The 18,462-nt window shown below is 54.2% G+C and overlaps 1 protein-coding gene across 1 annotated transcript in view; it reads left to right on the top strand.

Moving 5' to 3' along the window:
* LOC119108971 (papilin) overlaps positions 1-12,115 on the top strand; it is a 59,314-nt gene extending 47,199 nt beyond the window's left edge. Inside the window, exons 29-46 of the mRNA XM_037232520.1 lie at positions 354-560; positions 973-1,152; positions 1,731-2,102; positions 2,906-3,091; positions 4,065-4,188; positions 4,519-4,604; positions 4,935-5,095; positions 5,806-5,968; positions 6,371-6,471; positions 6,725-6,847; positions 7,158-7,314; positions 7,580-7,707; positions 7,858-8,055; positions 8,385-8,535; positions 8,962-9,462; positions 10,092-10,247; positions 10,520-10,630; positions 10,884-12,115. Coding sequence (XP_037088415.1) covers positions 354-560; positions 973-1,152; positions 1,731-2,102; positions 2,906-3,091; positions 4,065-4,188; positions 4,519-4,604; positions 4,935-5,095; positions 5,806-5,968; positions 6,371-6,471; positions 6,725-6,847; positions 7,158-7,314; positions 7,580-7,707; positions 7,858-8,055; positions 8,385-8,535; positions 8,962-9,462; positions 10,092-10,247; positions 10,520-10,630; positions 10,884-11,068 — 3,290 coding nt within the window. The 3' untranslated portion in view covers positions 11,069-12,115. The remainder of the gene's footprint in view (positions 1-353; positions 561-972; positions 1,153-1,730; positions 2,103-2,905; positions 3,092-4,064; positions 4,189-4,518; positions 4,605-4,934; positions 5,096-5,805; positions 5,969-6,370; positions 6,472-6,724; positions 6,848-7,157; positions 7,315-7,579; positions 7,708-7,857; positions 8,056-8,384; positions 8,536-8,961; positions 9,463-10,091; positions 10,248-10,519; positions 10,631-10,883) is intronic.
* The last annotated feature ends 6,347 nt before the right edge of the window (positions 12,116-18,462 follow it).

Genomic DNA, 18,462 nt, shown 5'->3' with positions numbered 1-18,462 from the left:
GGCATGCTATGTGGTGCCACTGCCAGGTGGTTTTAAATTGTACAAAAATTTAGCCAATTGGATAGGTATTTTAATGTCTGCAATGGCGTTTCCTCGGGGCACAGCTTAGTGATAGGGTGTGTACTAGATCAAATGCAGCGATCAGCATTTTAGCTCTGAGTACTGCTGGCCGAACTGCAAACAGATGCAAGCGCCAGCGGCACATCTTGCTCAATATAACCTCGCGATGATCATAACTATTCGAGAACTTAGGGAGCCACAGAAGTTGCATAGGCATCTTGACACTGTGATGCACGACGCTTGTTTCTGGCCTGTCGCTGTTGTTCTCTAAGCCCGCACTCTCGCTTCCTCAGCGGCCGAGGCCTGCACGGAGAAGCAGGACCCAGGTCCCTGCGCCAACTACACCATCCGCTACTCGTACGACCTGCAGGACGGCCGCTGCAAGCCGTTCTACTACGGCGGCTGCGACGGCAACCGGAACAACTTCCGCTCGGATGAGGAGTGCCGCGACAAGTGCGAGGTCCGCAAGATCGAGACGGAGCGACCCCAGTTCCGCACGGGTCAGTGGCGACGGCGGACGCTGCGCTTGCCACGCCGTCAGCGGCGTCCCCTGTGACTATCGCGCAAGTGCTGCACAAGATGCGGTGGCGGCACCAGGTGTCTGTGTGTGTCCGACAGGCCAGGGGTATACTTCCCTGCATAGCTTCAGCCCATGCAGGAGGACGCCGTCCGAGCATGAGATGTTCGATTATTTAAGTGACAACGACCGCACACCATGCGAGACGGTTTCAGCAGGTCTCTGGCAAAACCGACGGCGTTAGAGAGGATCGTCATGCTGTTAAGAGTGTCGGCCGTCAGTTCGGCTCAGCTGCCTGATAGGGTCTCCCCCTCCCATTACTGACGGTGTGCCGGTACCTGCACGGACTCTGTTTCCCAGTCAGCCCATTTGTGACCCAGTCGACCCCTCGACAGAGTCGTGTTTCCTGCCGGGCGACGCCGGCTCGTGCGGCACCGCCTCCTCCCCCGAGGCGCTCTGGTACTACGACGCTCGGGTGGGCGTCTGCACCCAGTTCCTCTACAGCGGCTGCGGCGGCAACGAAAACCGGTTCCGGACGCGCGACGAGTGCCGCCAGCGCTGCGGCGCGGCTCAGGGTGAGCCGGCGGTTCTCGACCGGCGAGGCCGGCGTCTTGGGACCAGCCTTGTGGTGCTCTCGCGCGACTGGCGTGCAGCATATCGGGCTGTTTTCATTCTTTTAGAAACGAGGACATACCCATTTGAGTTTGACGCATCAGGTGTCCTGTGCGGAAGAAACATTTGGTACGCGAAATGTGAAGCTATGCTGTTTGTACATCCACCCGCGTGGCTTGCTGAGTAGCAGCGTGAATTGAGGGCGGCGTGAATTGAGGGTGAATTGAGGGTTCTTTCTAATATTTGAGTCTTTGAGCTTTTTACCATACGGTTGCCAAGGAAAACAGTCGTCCAACCCGTCAGGAACCTTGACGTGTAAATCCCTGACCCAGGCCACGTTCAGACGCCCCTCGGTGGCCGCCATTTTGACATCCTCGGCCTGCGAGGAACTCACAAAACCGCTGAAGCGGTGTGTGACGCTCCCTGACCTACCCCGGGTGCGTCACTCACGCTGGCAGACGTCTGCACCCTACCGCGCGTGGTGGGCCGCTGCTCTGGGGCGTTCCCTGACCAGCCCCGGGTGCGCCACTATCGCTGGCAGATGTTTGCACCCTGCCGCGTGTGGTGGGCCGCTGCTCCGGCTCCCTGCGCCAGTACTACTTCGACGCGCAGCGCGGCCGCTGCCTCGAGTTCGACTACAGCGGCTGTGAAGGCAACGACAACAAGTTTGACAGCCTGCAGGAGTGCGCGAGTCGCTGCGGTGGCCCTGCGGAGGAGCCGCGGCCCGAGCCCGAGCTAGAGACGAGGGACAGACGGCCCGAGCAGGCCACGCCGCCGCCCGAACAGAGGCCCGAGACGAGGGACAGACGGCCCGAACAGGCCACGCCGGCTCCCGAACAGAGGCCGGAGACGAGGGGCAGACGGCCCGAGCAGGCCACGCCAGCTCCCGAACAGAGGCCGGAGCAGGAGCAAGGTGAAGGACGACGCAACGATCTTATACTGCCAGCCTAGACGTAGTTGATGTAGCAGTCGGGCACGAAAGTAGTGTCCGGTTTTTATAGTCTCTTACAGTCTTCAGTCTATCTCGTCACTTAATCTACAAAACACGTTGACTTGACTCATATTAATAGAACGGGCTACAGCCGTAAGTGACCCTGAACCTGAACTGACCTAACCCTGGAGGCACGGCGGGTCATGGAGGCCGCGGTGCTGTGGGCTGCCAGATCTGCTGCCGACCTGCGCTCGACAGTACGACCCTGGTCCTGCTGGACGCTCGTGAGCGCCTGATTCCGCAATTGCTGGACGGGCCAGCTTGAGCCTGGGCTTCTTTGCCTCTCCTCTGTTCTTTTGAATATTTGTATCAGTTTCAAGTCAACGTGTTTTGTGTATGGTCACTGTGCTCCAACCCGGACAAGGGTTAAACTATTAAGCGAAAGATCTCTGGACCTCCTTGTTCATGCTACAACAGCCAAATTCTGTTAGCATCCTTCTATGCTTTTCGTGTGCAAAAAAATGCTGCTCTGTAGCACGGAACTAACTGCACATAACTGCATCGTCGCAAAGTGACGCATTTAAAAAGGCACCGTGCGACCAACCGCTTCTAACGAGCTCGAGAGCATGCAAACCCGGTGACCAGACTGAGTGTGCAAGGCCTGTGTATCACCCACCGCCTTCGAGTGACTAACACCAGCTGCTCAGCGAGCACGCGAGCCCGCTGGCCAGCCCGTCGCGCCCGGCCCTGTTTCTCACTGAGCCCTCGGTGCCGTGGTCCGCTAGATCTGCCGCCGGTGTGTGCCCAGCGGTACGACCCGGGCCCGTGTCGGACGCCCGTCAGCGCCTGGTTCTACAGCGCCGACATGAAGCTGTGCAGGCAGTTCACGTACGGCGGCTGCCGCGGCAACGACAACAAGTTTGTCAGCCAGGAGCAGTGCAAGCGCACGTGCGCTGAGTACCGCGGACAGGGTGGGTGTTGGCACTGCCCGGTGCCGAGAACAGGATGGGGGTCAGTGATTTTGAGCAACGCAACAACGCAGACAGGCTGCGCGTTGGTGTCGCTGAGTGCCGCGAGAAGGGTGGATTTTGACACTGCCAGGTACCGCATACGGGGCATTTGGTGCTGGGGTGTTCCACAGAACCTCGGATGGATGCTAGGGTACACCACGGTAGCCCGGGTAGGCGTTAGGGTACTCCACAGTAGCTCGGAGAGGTGCTAGGGTACTTCACAGTAGCTCGGGGAGGTATGGACGGGTACGGGTTTAGGATATGGGTGAGGTGAGATAAGCCGCGGCCACGGCGTTCGGCAGACCCAGTGCATCTGTCCTTTGCGCCTCTCGTCTCCGTGCTAGCAGGCATCAGGCTGCAGAGATCAGCTGAAGATACTCGGGAGTGCCACATGTCTGGGCACCAGCCAGAGATATTTAAGATATATGAACCAGGCACATGTCAGAGATACTGTCATGGGCACCCTTTTCCTGCGGTAGACCGTATTCGCGAACTCCGCCTAATGGCCATAGGCCACGCGAGCTTGTGATCTGCGTCATACTGTTGGTCCGTTACTTAGTGCCACCACTGGGCTGATTTAAGCATGCGCTTGTGACCGCATCTATGGGTGAAGGCGTACACTACCTTGCGCATTCAGTTTTTTACGGGTCGAACCGTCGTGTCGGGACATCAATGTGAGCCGGCGCTACCTAAAATCCAAGTAAGTCGACAACTTCGCTACCGTAATTCACGACGCCTGCATCGTTGTGATGGCTGCCAGCACTGGTGTACCCATGCACGTACATGCAATGCATGCTCCGATGCGTGAGTGTCGAACAGCGACGCCTGGTCGGCGGATGCCGCGACGCCTGGTCGGCGGACGCCGTAACGCCTGGTCGGCGGATGCGTGACGCCTGGCCGGCGGATGCCGTGACGTCTGGTGCGTGCGCCGCAGACGCCTGCAGCATCCCACCGTCCCCGGGCGACTGCGGCGGCAGCGAGACCAAGTGGTACTTCGACTACCGCGACGACACCTGCCGGCCCTTCGTCTACACCGGCTGCGGTGGCAATGTCAACAGGTGAGGCGCGGCCACGGTGCTGACGGAGGCCGGTAGCGTTCCGTGACAGCGCTATCGTTATTAAGTAGACTTATGATCCGTATGTTCATGGATACTCGGTTTCTGTACGATCAATCCACACCATACCATTTGCCCATTATGTACTGCTGCGAAGCTTTCAAAACATAAAGGCTTAATGGACTACAGCAGATAACGGTCAATTTTAGGATTTTTTGGAGTTAGCGGTCTGTAGACATTTATAGGGAATGATCCTACTGTGTGTTTATTTAGCATAAATGAGATATGAATGTCACCGGCTCGATGGTGTTGCTAACCCCGATTCATACGCAGGTTCTCCACGGAAGAGGAATGTCAATCACTCTGCGTGGACGGCAGCGAGCAAATGGTTCCAGATCTGGAGTCTGAGAAGGATACAAGTAAGCCTTATGTACCTTGTCAACGAGACATCTGCCACATCTATTACCACCCCTTTTGTTTTTCCAACACAGGCTCGTTGGTGTGTTTCGTTTTTAAAGCGCGTGAGGGGCGGTTTTACGTGCCATTGTGATGTTTGCCGTTCTCCATCAACAGTGGACGTTGATGTTGGCCTTTTCTGCTGAGACGGTTTCTGACATGAAATTGCTGCTGATTAATACCACTTCATCTCAGGTCATTTACAAGGATTTGTTGTGCGCAGGAAATGTGTGAGCTCCATGGGCTTACGAATGGCGGCTCACCGTATGCACTCGGGTCGCGACGCTTTCCAGGCATGATCGAAACAAAGGCCGGACCGCCACCAGAAGCCAGCACCCCTGAGAGTCCGATCGCAACGACGGCGGCCCCCACGGAGGAGGCGGCCCCCCAACCGGTCACCACCGGCGCCCCGGTCGACTGCTCGCCCCACCAGCAGCAGTGTCAGACGCTGCGGGTCAGTGCAGTGCCGGAAACTGCAGCTCGCCACAGCTGTGTTGCTGAGCGTGACTATCCAACGGTCTACTGTCTCCACCCATCTGTTACGGGCCTCAGCCGCGACCGGCCTGTCTTTGTTCAATGTGTGTTGCCCACGTACCTTTTCGCCATTTGGCGGTGCTCACCAGCGCTTGCTCACTTCGTCAATCGGCTCCATGTTCCCTCGCGGCTTCAGTTCACTCCGGGCTGTTCATGCTTGCTCACAGGCTGAAGCGTATGACAACACACACAGCATTTATTCACCCTGGCGTCCACGGACAAAATCCGAGCGTTCACACATCCTTTAAAGTAAGCTACGCACAATGCCAGACAAGTGTCAGCGCGTCCCTCGTTGCGGACAGCGCTAACTGAATACGATTACAAATATTAATAGCCCAGCGTGTCACAGGGCCCTAACCCCTTCCTCACCGTCCAGTATCCGTTTGGCGTGGAACGGCGTACGGACGACCAGCGGCATTAGCCCCCTCCTCACCGTCCAGTATCCGTTCGGTGTGGAGTGGCGCACGGACAGCCAGCGGCACTAACCCCCTCCTCACCGTCGTGTCCGTTCGGTGTGGAGCGGCGTGCGGACGACCAGCGGCACTAACCCCCTCCTCACCGTCCAGTGTCCGTTCGGTGTGGAGCGGCGTGCGGACGACCAGCGGCACTGACCCCCTCCTCACCGTCCAGTGTCCGTTCGGTGTGGAGCGGCGCACGGACGATCAGCAGTGCGAGCGCTGCTTCTGTTTCAACCCATGCCGCGAGGTGCGCTGCGGTGCCGGATACCGCTGCGCCATCTCCTACGGACGCGACGAGGAGGGTGGTCTGCTCGTCAGCGCCGTCTGCCGTCCCGGTGAGCCAGTGTCGCAAGCGGAGCGGGTGACCGCCGCAGGCTAGATATGCTCCAGTAAGGCGCTGTTGCCGGTGCTGTCGAGCGCCGCCGTCTCTGTGGTGGGTTGCCGCGGCGTTGGATCTACTCCAGCGCGCTCCTGCTGTGGAGCGATCCTGCTGCTGTGGATGGCACCAACTAAGGAATGTTGTTGGCAGCATAGGGTAGAGATCCGTAGTTACCGATGGTTCAATAGGCTCGCCAGATTGCTAGTCCGCGACTGGTGCAACTGGCACCACCCCGCATGGCGGTGCGTCACAAGCCAGTTCGGCCTCTATATTGAAGAAAACTACCGTATTTTTCTGTTCTTGAACAGCCGTCGCGATCAAGTTCTTGTTTTTATTCTGTTTTTATTGTCCGTGTCAGGAAACAAGACTGGCGAATGCACATCACCGAACACAGTGGATGAATGCGGCGATGCCAGAGACGGCTGCAGGGATGATGCAGATTGCCGGAACAACCTCAAGGTATGCCCACATGCTCATGTGCATGCCCTTAACTGCCTGTCAAAGAACGTGAAAGGGATCGGCACCAATGGCGCCAGCCTGAGCTAGCTTCGATTTTTGTGGCAATGCTGCGGGAGCGGTTGTTTGACGCACCGCAGTTCCGCTGCTCTGCACGTATTTTGCCGTCCACGGCGACTGACAGTCTGCCGGCTCCACCGTATGACGCGCAGTTAGCGGCCATTCGTATTTCCACTGGGCCGACGTGTTGTTGCAGTGCTGCTCGGACGGCTGCTCCCTGCGCTGTCTGCCGCCGGACGGTGAGACGGAGGTCATCGTCAAGGAGACCAGCGTCCTGCCCTCCACCACCACCACCATGACCCCGGTTACCGAAGCAGAGGTTAGTCAATTGCGCCACGCGCTCGACCAGAGTTGCAACGCGCTGGGGGTCGTTATCAAGCCCAGGTTTGTACAGGCTTTAGTAGATGTGGCCTTAGATCATGAACGTCTTGATCCTTACGACCATTCAACAAAGACGCGTCAGCAGGCACATCGGTTTTCGGGTTTGGTGAAAATCGTTTTGGGCAACGTCGGGCTTTCTGGTCGCATACACCGCATTGCATTTGACGCCTTATTTGGGACTTGTGCGGGTTTTGGTCGCAAGTTTTTCGCTGAAGGTGTGGCCCGAAATGTCGTGGATTTCTTTACAGGCGACTGACATGTGGCCCGATGCCACGTTCATGCCCACCGAGCTGCCATACCCGGTGCCAACTGCTGCTACGCAGCGGCCTTACCCGACGTACCCACCGTACCCGACGTACCCGCCGAGCCCCAGGCCTCCTGTACAGCCCCCCAGGGGCCGGGAAGGTCAGTGACGACGGCCCACGACTGGACCTGTCTGGGGCTGGCCGATGTCGGCGCGCTGACCAAATACATGTGGTCGCTTGGCTTTTGTTCAGGTTTGTAGGTGCACACTCTGCTTCAACCCTTTCAATTCCGTTTTGCAAATGTTCCTTGCTTGCTCTGTCGTTTATTGTCTTAAAGACTTGTTCAAGTTACAATCTATGCTGTGAGTAGCACTATTCGCATTTTCTATGATACCATCACGCTCCGACAATATGGCTGTTTACAGGGTCTCCAGCCCGCATCGTTCAGTCGGAGCCCGAGGTGGAAGTTCACGAGGGAGAGCTGGCTGTTCTGAGCTGCATCGCGCAGGGCGAGCCAGAGCCAGTCATCACCTGGACTCACGGTGCCAGGAGGGTAAGCTGCCGGACACTTGTGATCGTCTGGGACAGTGCTGTCGGCAGATAATGCGCCTTCGCCGAGCCTCCATCATCCGGGACGGAGGCTCAGCGCCGGCTGTGCCGCTCAGAGCCTGGCGCAGTGACTGAGCGCCGCGCTGTCGGCCAGGTGGACACGAGCCGGCTGTGCCGCTTGGAGTCTGGCGCAGTGACTGAGCGCCACGCTGTCGGCCAGGTGGACACGAGCCGGCTGTGCCGCTCAGAGTCTGGCGCAGTGACTGAGCGCCACGCTGTCGGCCAGGTGGACACGAGCCGGCTGTGCCGCTCGGAGTCTGACGCAGTGGCTGAGCGCCGCGCTGTCGGCCAGGTGGACACGAGCCGGCTGTGCCGCCCAGAGTCTGACGCAGTGACTGAGCGCCGCGCTGTCGGCCAGGTGGACACGAGCCGGCTGTGCCGCTCAGAGTCTGACGCAGTGACTGAGCGCCGCGCTGTCGGCCAGGTGCACACGAGCCGGCTGTGCCGGTCAGAGCCTGGCGCAGTGACTGAGCGCCACGCTGTCGGCCAGGTGGACACGAGCCGGCTGTGCCGCTCGGAGTCTGGCGCAGTGACTGAGCGCCGCGCTGTCGGCCAGGTGGACACGAGCCGGCTGTGCCGTCAGAGTCTGACGCAGTGACTGAGCGCCACGCTGTTGGCCAGGTGGACACGAGCCGCGGCCGATTCCGTCTCGAGAGGAACGGCACGCTGGTGATCGTGGGCGTCGAGCGGGACGACGGCGGCGAGTACACGTGCACAGCCGACAACGGCCTGGCTGCGCCCGCCCGCACGACCGTCGCGGTCAACGTGCTCGGTGAGCTGGCGGCACCGACGTGTGGCGGCCGTCGTCAGAGTGGTGCCATGCTTGCATGCAGTCGGTTACTGGGCTGTTATAAACTCACTCTGTCTAAGCCTTCTGTTGAGTACTGCTTTGTAGAGTCATCCATGCAACCTACTCAATAACTCCGTCGTAGTACTAATCTAGCATGCTTATCCGTACTATTTCACGCAGTCTTTATAACACCATAAAATGCCCGGCGCGCCACGTATTCCAAAACGCATGCCGACTTTTGACAACAGCCCGCACAATGCCCAGCGGTGAGCCTACCTATCAGTAATCTGCGCAGCTGAGTCGGGTGCAGAGCGACTGATGCCCGGCCGTCATTGGGCAACGGCCGACGCGCGCGCGGCGAGTGAGTTCGGGCAAGCCGGCTGACCTGACCTGGGCGTGGCGGCGCAGACCCGGTGCCGCGGCAGGCGGACGTTCTGCGGCCACCGCCCGATGACCAGCCGGTGGTGGAGCTTGGCGGCCCGGCCATCATCCGCTGCTACTCGTACGGCTGGCCGCGACCGTCAGTCACTTGGTGGCGCGACCAGCGCATGCTGCCGCTCTCCTCTGAGCGCGTGGAGCAGAGTCGCGACCACACGCTGGTGCTGCGGCTGGTGCGGCTGCAGGACCTGGGCACCTACACGTGTCAGGCGTACAACGGACAGGGTCGCGCCGTCTCCTGGTCCACCCAGCTGCGCGCCTACGGACCGGTGTTCACCAGCGATCGCTCCGAGGACCAGCCGTTCCTGCAGTTCCTAGTGACGCGGAAGCAGCCGAGCCAGCCGCCCACACGCCCGCCGGCCGTCGAACCTACGCGCTTCCCGGCCCGCCGGCCCGGCGAGCAACCCTACTACCCCGACTACGCCACCCGGCCCACGCGGCCCACCATTACCGACGTCACACCCCAGAGGGGTGAGTGGGCGGCGCGACGAGTCGACTGACGGTCATAATGAGAGGAGGCCCTTCCTCCTGGGCCAGGCGTCAGAAGGCTTCTAGAGCGCCACTCGTTCGAGATTGGTCCGCTGGTCAGCTGCTCTGGGGGAAGCGGGACTGGGGCCAGGGTTGGGTAACCATCCGGCTCTCTCTTAATCAATCACTAGCACGTGTAACGTGACCTAACTACCACTAAGTCGTGTTGTACTAACTGCATCTATTATAGCCCAAGACTGATGGCATAACATGCAACGCTGTTATAGTCCAGGGAAGAAGAGCAATCATGCATGTAATACCTTGTATTGGCTGACAGTGTTTGCTCGCATTTGAAATAACAGGTTTCATGGTGAGAAGTATGGATAAGGCATTGCTTACCAGGTATATGGTACTAATTCATTTCAGCTGGTTCCCCGTGAACGTATCTCACTCAGTAAGCCCCGGGGCACCGCAGGTCATACCGAGAACTATTGCTCCACTACCCAAGGGCGAGGATGCTGCGGTCATGATAGCCATAGTCGTCCGCGATCCTTCACGCGCCCTGTCGCAGCGCGCGATGACCTACCGCCGCGACTGATGACGTGATCTGACCGAGCTCTGTGTGGCGCCAGTGGCCGTGCGGGCGTCCATTAACCTGACGGAGACCATGTTCGCGCCGGGTGTCGACATCCGCATCCCCTGCGAGACGTCCGGCTACCCGGAGCCGCGCATCACCTGGTACAAGGACAGCGTGCTTGTGCAGCCCGCCCAGCGGCTCCGCATACAAGGTCAGTAGCCCGTCAGTCGGCACGGCGGCTCGAAAATCTTGCCAGTTTTGGACACGTCACAATTTGTGTGAGTGCGTTCGTGTGTGTGTTGTGTGTGTTGTGCGTGTTGTGTGTGTTGTGTGTTGGAGAAGGGAACGGGGAGGCGTACGGGCATCATTTTTCACAATTTTCCTTTTGTCTGCCGTTTCTGACGTAATCTTTCTTTTGCTGTTCGCTTTCTAGCTTGGTAAAGCACTAAGACATGTTTTATGATTCATGTCCTCCCACTGCAGGCAACGATCTCCTTGTCCTGAGGTCGGAGCCGTCTGACACCGGTGTCTACCGATGTGAGGTGGATAACGAGTTCAGCACCGCCGAAAGCAGCGTTAGCATCGTCGTCGAGGGTGAGTAGTCAAGAGTTAGTTGTACAGAATAGGCAAGGGGTTGTACCCCACGCTAATTTTCCTTCTCCGTGCAAGGCATGTTTGAGTTATGCGATCACATCTGACCAGGATGTGGTTCAATGCATTCGATTTTCATGACGGCCTGGCTGCCGTATGACCATTGCAGTCGGCGCACCACACAGCCCAAATTGACGTCATGTCACGCACGCCTGGGGTGAGCGCAAGTGCCACATTCTGACTTACGGTTTCGCAGGCACCTACGTTCATCCCAACTGTACGGACAACCCGTTCTTCGCCAACTGCAAGCTGATCGTGTCAGCGCGGTACTGCGCCAACCAGTACTACGCGCGCTTCTGCTGCCGCTCGTGCACGCTGGCGGGCCAGCTGCCCTCTACCGGACGGCACCTCAACTATCCGCCGGCTGACGGCCGCGTCTAGCGACCTCCATGGGCCGAATACGAACTACAGTTGCGGACGGTCGTCGCTAGACGTGCGCTCCACGGCCACGGGGCAATGACGCGAACGACGCGTGGTGAGGCTCTGCTGAGCAGTTAAGGCGCCAGGGTTATGGCCGGAGCGCTGGGATCGAGCTCAGCTCAGCCACGGCCGGCGGCCGTGCAGTGCACAATGAAGCCTGGTCCGCACTGCATTCGGTACAATGCTACCAGTCGCTTGCTGCCAGCCGGAAGCCTCGAGTCCGTGTGTTTGCGATGCTCGACATCACTGCCAATGACGTGTGTCAATGTCCAGCCGGTGAGGTTGAGCACAGGGCTGAACGGCTTAGTCCGCTGGTAAACAAGTAGCGTGGGTTGCCAGCGCGCACGGCCGCCAGTTGTTAAGCAGTGTGTATGAAATGCTTGTCTTTAAATGCCATTTGACCAAGCGTGACTGTCACTTGGCTTGGCCATGCTTTGGAAAACATGAACGAATGTTAGCCGCGGCTTCTTACGGACTAGTTCACAACCGTGTGCCAGACTGTCTTACTTTTTTACGAACGCCAGTAAACCCGTGCTTTATACCAACAAGTGTACGGTATTGCACCACATGGTCTGTTACACTATTGGACGAATTCCTATTTTAGATATTTGCATGTGTGGTTTCTATCGCCTGACATCGGCCAGTCGTGTAATTTTATGTCGTCCTTGTCAGCCAATGACCTTGCCCTCGCTTTGATGCGAACCCAGTGTTCAGAACTGGCCCTGGCCATCTCAGCCACCTGAATATTGGGAGGAAAGGCAGGTGCAAAGCCGACCCTGGCACTCCCCCACCGCGTCTTTTATGTCTTTTGAATTATACGGTGTCCGTCGTCTTTGCATTTAGTACACATATGACTATCCGTTTTGCTAGCTTTTTGTCCACGACCTCTGCCGCTGGAAATACAGTGGTGGATGTCGGCCACCAGTTTCCCGTTCTCAATGTCTGCATTGCAGCGGACAGCAGACCTTAAGTGACAGCCTGTATGTGAAATAAAGCCATGGAATTCTGCCGAAGCCTTTCAAATCGTCATGACAGCGCCATGCCTGCACCGACCGCATGTCTGAAGAGCGAAGCAGATTCCTAAAGCAAGTTCTCAAAGAATGCAGCGATTTAGACCAAAAGCCATCCCTTCTAAAATCCATTAAAGAAAACTGTTTTGATGCATTCATGACAAGTTTGCCAGCTTGCGCCATTGGCATCCTGTTATCCATAGCAGCAACTTAGTGATCAGTCGGGCAGCGACAAGGGCAAGGACAATTTTCTGCCACAATTGCACCACTTGCCACGTGGTTTCAGGGTATGTATCAAGATCCACGCACACTAGCAGTGTCAGCGAGCCGCAAGAAAAGGGGTAACCTGTGCCGATATTTGATATAAACAGAGTACGACAAGTTACTAGACAAAATCAAAGATAGATTCTTAAATGCTTGGAGGGAGTGTTTCGCATTTCTATGGGGTGTTCAACTGAAAGAGCCGTCTTGAAGACCTTTCGGTTCAGTTAACAGCACTGCACTTCTTAAACGCGCCCGGTTGAGGGGATGGGGGGGGGGGGGTCAACTTACAGGGGTGGTAAAAGTGTACTTTTTGTCGCAGACCAAATTTTTGGAGGAAAAACTGTCGCCAGTAACGTAATGCGATATCATATGACAACATAGTCATAAAGTCCATGCCCAGTAGCGTAACCAGTAATCAGTCTTTCACAGAAACTCTTTCATCACTGCAATTTTCAATGTCATGCACATAACCGAAACGTTCAGTCAAACACCGCCCTTGAACAAATGTCAGGATAAGTGCTGTTGCTAGGGAAGCAGGCGCACCTGCCCTAGACTAATGAGATAGCCCAATCACGTCAGGAGTTTTCTTCCACCCTCGGCCCCCCCGGGACTTGCCGGGGCCTCACGTTTAAACTCGATCTACGGCTAAACTTGCTTTCCTCCCCCGCAAGAAAGCAGCGAATAACCTCAATAGCCATATCGGCAGAATGCATGGCAGATCCGAACCAGTAGCAAGCAGCACTGGGAGTGACGTCAAATATAGGGGCCTCTACAAGGCCATGCTCCTTTATGAAAATTACGCTGCGCTTCGAGCCCCATCTCAACCGTCGTCCAACTATCCACCACACCTTTGGCACGCTCCAAGCCTGGCGTGACATGTTTTGACTGGTGGACGCTTTCGCCGTGCCCCAACAAGTCATTGTATGGAAATTTATCAATAACTTCACGTCAGGCGGAAAGCCCTTCCTGAACAAGTTATTCGCCCTGACAGGAGAGGGAGGGTTTGCGATGCGACCCCCCCCCCCCCCCATACGGTCTTCTGAGGATACCAATGAGGATACCAATGCGGCATATTATGCAGTATTGCTCAAATCTTTGGCAGCCTCTGGGACATCCATTGTACGCGTGTTGACAGCTAAAAAGTGCCCCTAGCAATTCTGGTCTCAGAGTGGCAATGTTTTTTACGACCTTTGCGAGACTATTCAAGGCCGGCGGGTGCGGCGGGGGGCAAGCGACGATTCTGCGGGCCGCGCCCGAAGGGTTGGCACCGCCACAAGAACGGGACCCTACATTAGAAATCTAGTCTCCAAAACAGACAAAACTACTCGCCATTGCACTCATAATTAAACAAAGAACACGTCTCTTTATGTTTCATGTCACTTCACTTTATGGTTTGGTATATATAAGCAGACCTGATGTTTGGTTTTCAGGGATATTTGACCTTCGACGTGGTCTAGTAGGGTCAATTAACAACAGGCGACTTCTTACCAATCACAAGATCTCGCTAAAGCCAGGTGAGTTTTTCTGCGATTTCTTAGTTTGCAAACGTCAGGGAATCACCCTCTCCCCCCCCCCCCCCCCTCCAGTCCAGTCTGCGTTACAAAAACCGGCGAACCAGGGTAAGTGATAAAAGCGTTGGCTGACATGCTTTCTTGTTCATTCTACATACGCAGATGTAAAGTCTGTATTTCAGGTTATGAAAACGTGCACTGTGACAGCAGAACGACGCATTCCGTTACCAACAATCAAACCTTGATAGAAGTTCAATCAGCAAGCCAAAATCGCCCTTTGCATGCAAGTAGTAAGCAAATCTGATGTTACCTGTGATGTCTGTCATGTATAATGCAGGAGTGTCAATTCAAATTATTTTCGAGGGCACTACTCAATATCTTTGTTGGGTCGGGCCACCTTAATGCTGATTCCTCCTCCTCCCAGCCAACATTTGCAGCTGGAAAATTACAAAATATGTGTGAGAAAAAAAGCTAGCTTTAACACAAAACCATTCTCTCTGGACTTAATTTATTGACCATGATCCATGGGTTGCTTCTCCCTTTAATCATACCTAAAAATTGGCATTCCTGTCATTATGTCAACACCACATGTTGGGCTGGGCCCCTCAATGCTGATTCCTCCCCCAGCCAACATTTCTAGCTGGAAGATAAAAAGGATGTAAGGAAAAAGCTAATTACAACACAAAATCATGTTTTCTAGACTCTGAAGACAACATGAGCAAAAACAGTCATGAAACTTATCATATTTGCATTAATGCAATGCCATGCTTGTAAGTGCAAAGAAAATATTCACATCAATGAGCACTGCAGAATGAATAAATTCCAGAGGTTTCCTGTTGCAGTAAGGGTGCTATCACCAGGAAATAGCAAACATTGCCCTCATGGGCAACCAACTGCCAACATTTCACTGAACTCATAGGACAGTTGGACCACAATAACATAAAACCACCTGCTATTTGAAGCAGAACTCTTGTTAAAGGGGGAGATGGCAATGAAACCTGTACCCCCTCCTCTTTGCCTATGTTTCATACACCATTTCACCCTTCACTTGCATTGCCTCCTCATGGGCCTACCACATTGGGTATCATAAATTTCCAGCAACCAAGATTCATGTCAACAAAAGGTTGAACTGTAAACAATTGTCTAAAAGCTATCAAAACATGGATTGAAAAATTGTATTTCAGGCAGGGCATTGTTTTTGAATAAAGGTTAGGGAACAGTGAAAAATTATGCAATGTACCCAAAATATGGATGTCTCCCAGATTAGTACAGCACACTTCTTAACAAACTTAGGGGAGAGTTGGAGCTCTGAACCAAATAAAAAGTAGGAGCATTCCAATTTGAAGATTTATGTGACTGGTAACCATCCTCAATCAGGACACAAAAAATGGTGCAAAAATGACACAAAGTAGTATTTCTGAACCATTGCCACCTTCTGTTATTTTCTTCATGAGGAGTGCCATCAGACTTCAACATCAAAGCCACAGTTCTTTGAAAGGGAAGAAGGCTGGTCGTTTGCGACAGCTTCAGTGAGTCAGCAGCCTTCTCAGTGTCTTGAAAAGGCGATTTGGATAACCACAGGTCAATTTCTTCCCTGATCGGATCATCCCGCCGACTTACCCTCAACTGTCAACGCCTCGCGTCGCTGAGGACAGGATGCTGAATCACGGCATAGCCAACGAAGTAAACAAGGCCAGAAATCTAGCCCTGGGCGGGTACTCATGACACCGCAATGCTAATGGCAACTGCAAAATTTCAGTGCATTGAAAGTCACTGCCCACCTCAGATCAGTCGCATCGTTACAATTGAAATACGCCGTTGAGGCTAGATCAATCGCCATATCTAGATATTTGTCGGTACTTTTTACTATCTAGTTCGGGACACTGCGTCGACTGTTAAAAACGGCGAATCGGCCGACCGGCCCGGCCATAGGAAATACACTAGTTGTCACTGGCCTGTCTCCGAGTCGGCCGACCAATTAAAATTCATCGGATAGTTTTGTCGCCGGGTTGGAATGAAATCTAGAAAATACACCAGGGTGCGTAGAGTACGATAAAGAGTATTTACAGGAACGTTTGCTTGTGTTGTGTGACGGCATGTATTACGACGGAGGCACAATATGTATGCAGTGACCTCATGTTATGTTTTGCATAGTGTGCTGTGCTGTGCTTTTCGTCTTGGCCATCACCAGAATTTGCTGTCCAAGAACATTTTTGGCACCAAGCTTCCCGTGAACATATGCATTTTTGTTGCTGATCGTATCCACCAAGTCGATGTCAATTTCACTCCCCAAAGGTTTTTCTGGAATACTTTTTGACGGCGAGTCGCGGCCGCGCCAAATTTCACATAGCTGGGTACAGTTAAATATTAGACCATTTGAAATAAAAATTGTGGTTACATTGTAAGATCACTGGCCTACGGTAGGTCAAAAACAGGCAGTGGATTCAGCGAAGGCAATATCAAGGGAATCGTTCAACCTGACACAACAACGGAGTGTTAGACGAAGCCAGACATCTAAGATAGCTTCTTAGGCAACACTACAATTGCTTGAACAAATTCCGTTGACCTATGGCCAGGTATGAAGGTCAGGCCAGGTCAAAATCAACCTGCCTTATTACTCCAGAGCTTGCTGTGTGGAGTGGCTTCTGGTACTCATTTTTAATTTTTGACAACAAGAACCGCATCAAACACCTACCATAGACTTGTTACAGGTCAGGATAGGTCACTGACCTAAAATGCCCCAGGTGAACATTTTGTTTTGAGGGACATGCTGCGTAGCGTGATCTCTGACACTGATTCAAATGGAAAGCTCAAAGCAGTCTCTTATGATTTTGGTTATCGTGACCTCCGAAATGCCAAACAAGGTCCCTGACCCTAAATTATCACTAGTGATATTTTGCTTAGAGCAGATATCTAGGCGGAGGGACACTTTGGGCACAAATCTGGAGTGTGACCTTGTTTGACCTCATTTGACTCCAAGATCGTGACTTGGGAAACCAAAATTTTGAAGCAAGTGAGTTCACGTACCGATCAACAAACCCTGCCAATCTATTGTGTCAAGCTCTCTTGGCTTTTAGATCCAGGAAAGTCAAATTGTCCTTACCCCACCCGGGCAAACGGTATTCAACCGGTCACCCGGGCGCGTGTTACGACCTAAGACCTTTTGTTTTCTGAGTTACACGCCCACGAAGATGTGCGAACATTTTTGTGCTGACCATTTCGAGGTTACTCAGGTATCCATGATATCAAAGAATGGCATTTAAATCCTCAGCCATTCCATGACCATGCGGCGTTCAAGGTAAATGAAATGATAATTGTCCAGTTGCTTACATCTGACGTTCGTGAGCGCGATTTCAAAATGTGGCGGCCGTCAATTGGATCTCAACCATTGTTGTGCAATCCCTACTAGATTCCGATACGAAGGAGATTTTATGTAACGTAATGCAAGAAATTATACAGTCTTCCTAATTGCAGAAATAAGACTTGTAATCCAATGGCTTAAGAAATGCGCTATAACGGAGCATGCTTGTACAGCTAAACATCTTAAGCTCACGGATAAATGTGCAAACACAGCAAAAGAAGGTTCAAACCACGAAAACATCACGGTATTTGGCTCAGCAAACACTTTCAGCCCATGCCGCTAACTCTGCCGATTGAAAAACTACGAGCGAGTAATGTTATACTGATGTTCCATGAGGTAATCACACATGGACGTAATGAGAAGAGTGTTTACCAGCTAGAGAAATTTTGCTGTGCACAGCAGCCCTTTCCACATAGCAGGATGCTAAAAGTTAAAAGTTGGTTTAGTTCACCATATCTGATGCTTGCTACACTATCTTGAAATGTGGAACATTTCCTTTAGTTGCCGCCAGACTGTGAATGTAGGCAAGTGCATACATGTTAATAAGTGACGTCATTCATATCGTAATAGAGTCGATTCGCGGTCACGACAAAACGGTGAAACGTGCACAGGCAACGTGAGCGCCAAGATTTCCCACCCTGTAACGGACGCTGCCCTCGTAAGCCATCCCGGGGAAGACGGGGTACGGAGTTCCCCGGGCGATGGGCACTCGTGCGGCCCTGTTCAACGTATGCACGGGACCGCTAGGTTCCGACGTATGTCGCTGATCCCGGCCGGCCGGCGCTATGCACCTATCGCTACGATCTGCCACTGCCCATCCGACAAACTCCCATACTTGCGCCATCGACTTGAATTCCCTTTCGTGGGAGGGGGGTCGTTACGTAAGGGATTCTATTCGGAGCCGCTGTGGACTGCACTCAATCTCGCAGTGCCATTTCTCGCACCTGTTGGAGCTCTACCAAACTGCAATCGTGCAGCGGAGCACCGGAGGCTCTCGGCGGCGCGCCACAACCGGGCCGCCGGAACTCGGTCTACAGCAAGACCCGGCTCGCCCACCGCCAGATCGCCCAGGCATCGCACGAGTGTCAGCTGCGATGCCACTAACCCCGGCGCGAGGGATGCGTATTGATACATCCAGAGGTCATAAAATCCAGTGGTCAAAAAGTCCAGAGTCGCAGCAACCAGCGTTCATCAGAACCAGAAAGCGTC

The sequence above is a fragment of the Pollicipes pollicipes genome, unplaced genomic scaffold (genome assembly GCF_011947565.3).
Source record: "Pollicipes pollicipes isolate AB1234 unplaced genomic scaffold, Ppol_2.1 Scaffold_2555;HRSCAF=2994_pilon_pilon_pilon, whole genome shotgun sequence".
NCBI lineage: Eukaryota > Metazoa > Arthropoda > Thecostraca > Pollicipedomorpha > Pollicipedidae > Pollicipes > Pollicipes pollicipes.
Note: the sequence above shows the minus strand (reverse complement) of the source record. Positions and strands in the feature narration are given on the sequence as shown.